This window comes from Elephantulus edwardii, unplaced genomic scaffold, assembly GCF_000299155.1.
Source record: "Elephantulus edwardii isolate Elephantulus edwardi_28Jun2011 unplaced genomic scaffold, EleEdw1.0 scaffold00048, whole genome shotgun sequence".
Lineage (NCBI taxonomy): Eukaryota > Metazoa > Chordata > Mammalia > Macroscelidea > Macroscelididae > Elephantulus > Elephantulus edwardii.
In genome coordinates, this window is record NW_006399798.1 from 5,948,402 (window position 1) to 5,958,047 (window position 9,646).

Sequence of the window (9,646 nt, forward strand, 5' to 3'; positions counted from 1 at the left end):
AAATGTTCATTAAAACTAATAAAATTTAATTTAAAAAAGTGCAAAAGACACTAAAGTAAGCCAACAGCTTTACAGTGGGGAAGTCACTCAACCCACGGTTTCTGAGCTCACTGGAAAAGATCTGACCTCTGCGAGCTGTCACTACTGAGAGCTGTCCTAACAGCGAAAGTTGACAAGTCTTGGATGGCACAGCTCTGGTGTGCAACTATTCTCAGGGCCCCTACTTGCTTTTTCCTATAATCACCCCTTGGCCAAAGGACCCTGCAGCTGATGATGAGAAGACACAATGTGCATTGCTGACCCTGGTTCATTCTACCCAAAATCAAGTAATATCTTTACTCAAAATGGCCTCTCTTTACCATGCTGTAACTCTGAAAAGTCCCTTTTAAAGCATGCATTTAAATTGTTTTGCACATTATTTTCTACACAATAAAGCATATGGTCTTGTAAAAATAGATCTATTTATCTACAAATCTAGTAGCCACAGTTGAGTGCTGAGCTATGGAACCAAAGATTGGTGATCTGAACCGACCAGCCACTCCAAAGAGAGACAGTGTGGCATTAACAGCCTGGGAAGCCTACGGGCTGGTCTAGTCCACCCTACAGGGTTGCTATCAACTGGAAGCGACTCAACATCTGCGATGCAGAGATGGAAGTAACATTTGTCTGTGGAACGCTCTGAAAGCAATAGGGGGCCACATGTACCCTTAGGAACCAAAGACTGTGTATTAGTGTGGCTCCAACTGACCAAAGCTGAAGGCAGCAACAACACAACTGGAAGGAATGACTTGGACCACATTCAAATACTGAAGAGAGTAATACTTACACTGTGCTAATAAGCACTTTACAGAATGAAATTTATTTAATCCTCATAACACTCCCATGATGCAGGTACTACTGGTGTTCCTAGGAAACTAACACACAGAGATAAAAGTTACTTGTTTAGGTTCACACACCTAGTTAAGTGGCAGAGCCGGGCTTCAAACTCAGGTAATCTGTTCCTTGAATCAGTGCTCTTATGCTGCACTTTTCTTAATGGAGCTCAAGGGTAACAAGCCCCTCCACAACTAGAGCATTAAGTAGAGCCCTCTGGAAACTGTCTACATTGTGTCAGGGAGACTTTCCACGGGCCATAATTGCAAGTTACTATAATGAAAACAGAAAAGTTACATTTTAAGATGCTCCACTCAGCATTTATCTCACAAATTCATTAAACACTCTTAGCTCAACAAATTCAGTTACTTTGTTTTCAATAGGAATATACAAGTAGGATGCTTCTGTTGGGCTAGGTTTGATTCACACCAAGCCTCAAGTGACAGGCTACCAAATGCCTGGCACCTCTTAGCAGTAAAAAGACAGTAAGTAGAGGGGGAAAAAAGAATGAGAAAGAAATGTGCTTATAAAATATCAATGAAAGCTTATACAAGGGAGTGCTGGTGGCATAGTGGAAAGAACCTGCACTGCAATCCCAGAGGTACACGGTTCAAACCTACCAGATGCTCTGCTGGAGAAGGAGGGACAATCTCCTCCTCTACCAGTCAGATCTGATTTGACGGTACACACACAGAGAAAAATTTAATTATCAAAAAAAAAAAATACAAAAAAAAAGCTTATACAAAAACTACTCATTAAAACTTCAAGTTATAAAATAGGCCAAAGGTTTTTATCAACTTCTCTGAAACTACCCACTGTTCAATAGAGGCAATTTTGTGAATAGGCAAAAAAATTCCAGAGAAAGGCAGCTAAACACTTTCCCCTCGGGTTAGACAACACTTTGCTACCACTTATGGTGGCCATATGGTGTTTCAAGTACTTACAGGTAACAACCAACTTAATTTATGAACACATAAAGTAAACTGTGAGATAAGGAGTAAGGGAGAGAGGCAACATTTCAACAAGCTCTAATGTGACCCCACAACACTGTCATAGGCCTTAATAACTTCTTTATCTGCTAAATACACTGAACCACCAACAGGAAAAGGCCCCTCCCAGAGAATGCTGGGAGATTTTAAGTTGCTAGACTCCTTTCCATCTTCTTTTCCTTCTCAGCTCTTGGTACTGCAGTCAAATTCTACACACTGGCAAAAAAAAAAAAAAAAGTGATCAAAGTTGAGGGAGTTTACAGAAAACTTATAAAAATGTATTGTGATTATTTGAACTAAAATAGTATGCCTTTGATTCTACCTTAAATTCCTAAAACACAGAGTTTGTCCTTAAAGGAATGCATGCGAACTCTATAATCATGGCAGTATCTGAAGAATGGAATCCATCACATTTTAACAGGACAACTGCCTTCTCTCTTACCTCCTACCCTCCCACTCAAGTAAGAAATAGAATTCATTTTATAAATATACTGTGAAAAATCTGCCTGTTCCTTTCACATTCAGAGACGATTTAGAGTACAATCAACAACCTGGGAGTCTCAAACTTACTGTAAGGACTTCTCTCAAATGCATCTCCACTGACTTACTGTGGGGGCACTCACCTAGAATGGACACACAGGGCTGAGTCAATGTGAAAAGGGCATGAAGACATCCAGATACTTTGCACAAACTGCGTGCGCTATCAGAGTGAGCCAGGCTGCTGAGCCCCAAGCACCATCAGGCATACACCGAATCCTTCCTTCAATCCCCCCCCATCAGATGGGTAATGTGTCAACATCATAACAAGGTTTAAGGGTGGCACATGTCAAAGCATGGACATCCAATCATTGTGTTCATGAACTGGGAAAGGATCTCCTTCAACTTTTTAAAAATTAAAATATACCTCACATCATTGTGGGGTAGGCTGAGGGTAGAGAGGTGGGAATAAAATATGCAACAATGAATTAAAAAAAAAAAAAAAGAAAAAATTCCAGCAAAGAAAAGACATTGTATATATAAGGATAATTTCCACTGCAAAGATATCTTAGTAAGGACAAAATGGAGTATTACTGGCAAAAAAGATTTAACATATGTTATGTAGAAAATTCTAAAATCTTTGATGCGTTTGAAAAAAAAAATACACCTCACATAAGACTGGCCGTTTTAGCATGTACATCATAGTGGGTTTTAATTTATAGTTACTACGTTGTCTAAGCATCAACACCATCAACTCCAGAACATTTCCATGCGCCCAAAATAAACCCTGTACCTAGTACCATCTCACCAACTGGACCCAAACTCTCCACAGATCTGTTGCCCAGGCGGGAGTTTCGAGATGGCTGGCGTGGTGACTCTATCTGTATGGTAAAAAACCAAGAAAGCTGCACTGTCCAGGAGGAGACTGTTAAAATTCTTAGCATTTTTAGAAACTGTGCTAATAAGACTTTCTGTGTTATATATTGATGAAGAATGGCAGAGTAACTTACTTTCAACCTCTATCTTCACATAACACAGATTCATCCAAGATGTCAGGAAAGACAATATACTATTATTAGTCATTAACTGTCCATACTTGTAATTTCAAAATATAGAGGATGCATGTCGCTAACAGGAAAACCTCCTTTAGTAGCAAACATAATTGCATTAATAACAAAATGACAAATAAACTTTAAGCAATGCCAGCTTGGAGACAAAACCACTAGACCCATCCTCTACAAAAACTACTACCGCTAACAGGGAGCTATGGTGGCCTAGTGGCAAGAAGCTACACTGCAATCCCAGAGGTGAGTAGTTCAAATCTCTGCTGGAGGAGGAGGGACAATCTCCCCCTGTACCAGTCAGAACCAATTTGACGGTACACACACAAAAAGTAATAAAAAAATAAAAAACAACAACAACAACAAAAAACTACTACAGCTTCCAACACCACTTTGTTCCCATCACTCTTCTAAATGAGGAAAAAACCACCTTCAGGCAAAGGTCTGGCAGCACAAGCTGCAGGAATGTGTGGCTCAGGCTGTGGGAGGGCACTAATGACCTAAGTGTGCTCATGGCTTCTAAGACCCACCGACCTTCAGGAACTGGAATGCTGAGAGCAGAGGCCCATGCGCCTGTCTTGCTTTTCTGAGGTGCTATTCCCAGAGAAGCAGCTCCTCTACAGAGTGTGCCCAAGATGGATTCCTCTAACTTGCTCTGAGTTGTCTAGCTGCCCTCACCAGAAAGTCTTTGTGGGCTGATAGAAACCACCAGTGAGAGCAGAGGCATATGGGTTGTGGGGAAGCCTTCTTCAGTATTCTATCACAGCTGGATTAAAGCAGAAAAACTTAACCATTAAGCAAATCTCATCTTTAATCTACAGTATAGTAATTATCAACTAGATGCTATGGGTCAGTTCCAACTAAACGGTACACAAGAGGCTAAACTTTCAAATCTACCTTAACAGGGGCATTTAATATTTATTTAAAGGACATTTTGTAGGCTTGACTAAAAGCCATAATGAGCCCTTAATTTTCATCCTGGAAGAAAATTAGTTTTACTTGATAAACCAGTAAGACCCAGAAATGGTTTACTGCTAATTTAACTCATTCTCCCCGAGGTCGTTCGTAATGCTTCCAGTGACTTCTTTTTTGCAACAAGTCACTCTCTAGTATTTAGTTTTATTGCAATCATTATTTAAATACATGCTCATTTCCTAAATTTTCCAAAACAAAATCAGATGCAATCAAGCTAAGTTCATGACATTTATGTAATTGATAAGCAAATTTGCTTCGAAAGTTATCTATGAAGTATTGGTATGTCACCCTTAGCATAGCACTATATTAAATTAAAATGCTTGGGTAAATTATTTATAACACAAATCTACCAAAGACAATAACTGATTCCCTACCTGCAGGAAGTTACGTAGTAACCCCAGAGCGGAAACAAACCCTCGATTAACTAGTATTTTCTTTTAAGACGAGGGCATTAAGAACTCTGAGCACCAACTGCAGTTGAAGGAAGATAAAAAACTCTGCCATGTCTATGGGTAGAGTTCCTCTGACAGGGTCGAAATAATGAGATCATAACCCTGGATATTTCTGATGGCAGGGTTTTGGCAGCTTATCAGTACACTTCTAATAGCATAATCTTGATGCAGTAGAGAGTGAACCATTAGCTAAACCTATAGATACGTTTCTGTATATCTATATTCTGTAACTGCCCCAAAATTTCTCATCCTTAAATGATTTTATAAAAATACCCTTCTAGATGGACCAGTTCTGGACAGAGCTAGATTCAACTTGATCTGTTAACTAAAAGGACAAGAGGTGAATATAGTTTTCACGTTGAAAAAAATGTTAATGCAGAGGGGCTGTGGTGGCCTAGTGGCAAGAAGCTGCACTGCAATCCCAGAGGTGCACAGTTCGAATCCACCAGATGCTCCGCTGGAGAAGGAGGGACAGTCTTCTCCTATACCAGTCAGGTCTGATTTGACGGTACACACACAAAAAGAAATTTTTTTTTTTAAAAAAAGTGTTAACGTATGCATTTAATTTTACTAAGTGTTAATCAATCACTGTTGCTGATGTGTAACTTGGAGCCAGAACCAAGCCATAACTAGCTGACCCTCCAGCAGGTTTTCAGAGGCAGTTAATCCAACCAGAGGAGACTGCCCATCCTTTTCCCTCACAGCAGCTGGTGGATTCAAACTGCATGTCTTCGGGATTGCAGCGCAGCTTCTTACCGATAGGCCACCAAAGTTCACCAATCTAGAGAGAATTCTGATAAAAACAAGTGTTTTCTGAGGGTTGCATTCCTCAGGCCTAACACAAGTGCCTGCCATAATAACAATCTGTTTCCAGAAAATCATGTTTCTCGTAAAGTAAGATTATTTAATAGTTGATGGGGGGGAAGCCAATAAAGGTATTATCTTTCAGACTGTTTTAGTATATGAAAAAAAAAAGGATCAGACTCTAGGATTTTAGTGTGGCCAAAGAATAAAGGGCAGAAAAGTAACTATTTAGGAAGGCAACTTTTGCTTCTGATGGAAGGAATGTCTGCCTTTATGATGAGAAGTTTGAAATTTTTTCTCTCAATTACTGAATATGAAAATATGAAATATCAGCTCTAAAAATAGGCAAAATTAACTTAATGAATAAGGAAAGGCTAAGTCAAACTTTTATAACAGCCAGAAATACAAAATTTTTTAAAATTAGTTTAAAGATCATAAATAGGCTGTATTTGGAATACATTCTGGAAATTCACGTTGAATGAATGGAAAAAATGCTAAGCAGCTCAAACTTTTCTTGAAATTGAAATAAAAATCCAAGTTTTCCTGCTCTCCAAGCTCCACCAATGAGTTTGCACACACATCCGCATCGCTGTGTCCTCAAGTCCTGCTTCTCAGAGCTGGGATGACAAGGGTAGAGAAGTCCCCAGATCACCCAGTTCACCTTCGGAATGCCTTCAAACCGACTAGGGAAGACAACGATTTTCAAGGTGTTGCTTTTTGGAGTTAAAGATACTGAAAAGAAACATACAAATTGCAAACAGAAAGCAAAGCGGCTGAAAGCAAAGCGGCTCAATCACCTCTCAAGCTTGGGCATTGCATCCCCGCTGGTTTACTGGAGCCTTTGGGAATGGACTGCTTCTAAACCACTGAACCTCAGAAGGCTGACTCTGATATCGCCATTTCCATGGCTGTGGATTTGTTGCACCTGTCAGTTCCAAAATGATCCGAAAAGCCCAACACGGAGTCCACAGCGTGGTCAGGGACAGCCCATCATCACTCCTACCAGGGACCAGGGGTGCTGAACCCTACACTCTCATAACGCACTGTTCCGACTTCTGGAAAACCCTGCAACCTTTCCAGATCAGGAACACACTCTGTGGCACATCCTTCAACTCGAAGGCATTCTCGGAGGAGCACACCATCTCGAAATCTGGGAAGGAAGGCGTCTTCCTCCAAAGGCCCCCAAAGGCAATGGCCACATTCACCAAAAAAATAAAATGAGAGTTCCAACGGGAGCCAGACACGAGCCTCAGTCATTTCGGCAAGGAACCCCCAAAGAAGTCAATGCGGTTCCCACAGTCCACGTCCCCGTGAAGGGTTTTCCCAGGAATCGACGCCTCTCTTGGATGAGCCTGTCCGTGGTTCTGTCTACACCCGCAGAGGCTGCAGCATCCGCGTCTCCTAAGGGTCCCCCCCCCCCCCCGCCTGCAGGTTCCCAACTCCAGGGAGATCATGGGATCTGCACATCGCCCCGCTTTCCCCTCGTCCTTTCTCCCACACGGAGCCCTTAGGGAGTTGCAGTGTTATGAGATGAAATGTCAACGAGCAGGCGTTAAAAGGGGCGCAGACTTCGATTGCGGCACAGTCCCCCCACCAGGCAGGCTTTCCTGGCTCTGCCTGGACACCCCCCGACTCGGGTGTGCTCATCGCGGCGTGTTTATGTTTAAGGGGAGTCACGCCAGGGTGGCCTCTGCAGACAACATCCGGGCCTTCTACACAAAAGGCCTCCCGTGCACGCTGCTCGCCGGCCGCCCGTCCCGGCCGTGCGCGCACTCGGCCTCGCCCCGACCGCGCCCGGGCCTGTGCTTTACGGTCCGAGCGACGGTCAGGCCTCGAAGGCCGGAGCCGAGGGCTGTGCGCCCCATCGCCCCGCGCCCGCCTGCCCCACTCGGCGGCTCCCGGCCGCTTTCCCGCCCCACGGCCCGATCACAGGCTGGTGGCAGTTGGAAGCGGTTGGGACCGGCCCCAGCAGGTTGGAACCGGTCTGGGCCGGGCCGGAGGAGGAAGGGGGGAGGGAGAGGCCGCCTCGCGCTCTCCCTGCGCGCGTGACTCACGCTGGCCGCTGACGTCAGGCGTGCGCGCGCGGCGGGGGGGGGCGCTCTACGTACGTGTAGTGCTGCGGTTTCTCGGGCTGTGCCTGCAGCACCTGAGCGGTAGCGGCCGGGGGCGCCGAGGAAGCTGCGGAGCCGCCGGGCCCGGGGCCCTTCGACATGGTCCTGTCTTCCTGCCTCTTCGCCGCTCCCCTTTTATTATTCAGTCTGCGCGGTCCGCGCCGAGGACCCAGTGCGCCTGCGCCGCGCCACGAGAACGTGAAGACCCCCCGCACCGCAGCAAGGGCTGCTGGGAGTTGTGGTCCCATGTTCGGCTGGAATTTTACCGTCGGCAGAGGGTGGCTGCCAAGGGAAGAGACCACAGTGCCCAGGAACCCTTGCGCGCGATACCCGGATGCTGAAGGCCCGCGAGAGTTGTTGGGGTTTGCAGTCCGGTTGCGTCTTCCTGCCCTCGCGTTTAGGCTTCGTGGGGAAACCTTAAGGAGCCTTCGTAGCGCTGTGGTTAAGTGCGGGGCTGCCAACCAGAACAGTGACAGTTCAAGGCCACTTGGGAAGAAAGTCGTGACACTCGATTTCTGTAACGATAATAGTTTTGGAAACCCTATGGGATAGTTTCTGTTTCCAGTCACCTCCACCGAGCAACAATGCATTTGTTTGGGGGGGTTTGTTGTTTAGAAGATCTTTTCCTTGAAAATGAAGCTCTTATCAGTAGACGAGGACTTAGAGCTTCAGAGATCCAAAAGATTTCCAGTTCAAGTGTCATCTCACTGCCAACAGAGTCATAATTTCCTCTTGTTACTGAGCCTCTCCTTGGAATAGCTTGCTAGTTCTCACAGGGTAGTACTCCCAGCAATAAAAGACTTTTATTATTGTCCCTTCGTAGCCCAGAGTCTTTGTTCTGCAGGCACTTGGAGTCTGCTCAGTGCTCCTTATATCGCAGTGGAAGCACTACCGAGAGGCATGGAGAGTCGGGCCTGCTGGAAGTCAACCTGAGAAGGCTTTGCTATAAAGCTACACGGTCCTCAAGAGCTTACCCGCTACGGTCCCTTCACTGAGAAACTCCATAAACCCTTGCTGAATGTGCTCCAGTCAATTCTTTTTTTTATTATTATTATTTTTGTGCATGTACCGTCAAATCAGATCTGACAGGTTGTTGTTGTTGTTATGTGCCGGCGAGTCGTTTGCGACTCATAGCGACCATATGTACAACAGCCCTAAACCCTGTTCTATCCTGTGCCAGTCTCACTGCCTCTGACACACCCATCCCGATTACCCCAGTCACTGAATCAGTCCACCTCATAGAGGGTCTTCCCCTCCTGCGCTGTCCCTCCACTCTACCCAGCATGACGTTCCTCTCTAAAGACCTGTCTCTCCTTACAACATGCCCAAAGTATGTCAGGCGAAGCCACAGAATCCTTGCCTCCAAGGAGCAGCCTGGTTTAACCCTCTCTACGATGAATCTGTTTGTTTTCTTGGCAGTCCATGGTACATTCAATACTCTTCTCCAGCACCACAGCTCAAAGGCGCCAATTCTCCTTCTATCCTCCCTAGTCATTGTCCAACTCTCTGATGCATAACAAGTGATTGCAAAACCCATGGCCTGTATCAGGCGCACCTTAGTCTCCAGAGAGACACCGTTGCTCTTGAGTACTTTAGATCTGACAGGTACAGGAGGAAATTGTCCCTCCTTCTCCGGCAGAGCATCTGGTGGATTTGAACCATGTACCTCTGGGATTGCAGTACAGCTTCTTGCCACTAGGCCACCAGAGCTCCCCTTCCAGTCAATTCTTAATTCATAGGGGTTCTCATGTGATGGAACTGACTTCTCAGGGTTTTCTAGGCTGTGGCCCAGTCCTTGGAGAGGGACATCATGCTTGGATGGATGGATGGGGGGGTGGAGGTTGTCAGCACAGGAGAGAAAGACCCTGGGCGAGATAGATTGACACGGTGACTGGCAATGGGAT

At 45.1% G+C, this 9,646-nt stretch overlaps 1 protein-coding gene across 1 annotated transcript in view; it reads right to left on the bottom strand.

Moving 5' to 3' along the window:
* The window catches only part of UNK (unkempt family zinc finger), a 31,784-nt gene extending 23,923 nt beyond the window's left edge, over positions 1 to 7,861 (bottom strand). The window contains exon 1 of the mRNA XM_006886368.1: positions 7,740 to 7,861. Coding sequence (XP_006886430.1) covers positions 7,740 to 7,843 — 104 coding nt within the window. The 5' untranslated portion in view covers positions 7,844 to 7,861. The remainder of the gene's footprint in view (positions 1 to 7,739) is intronic.
* Positions 7,862 to 9,646: the final 1,785 nt, after the last annotated feature.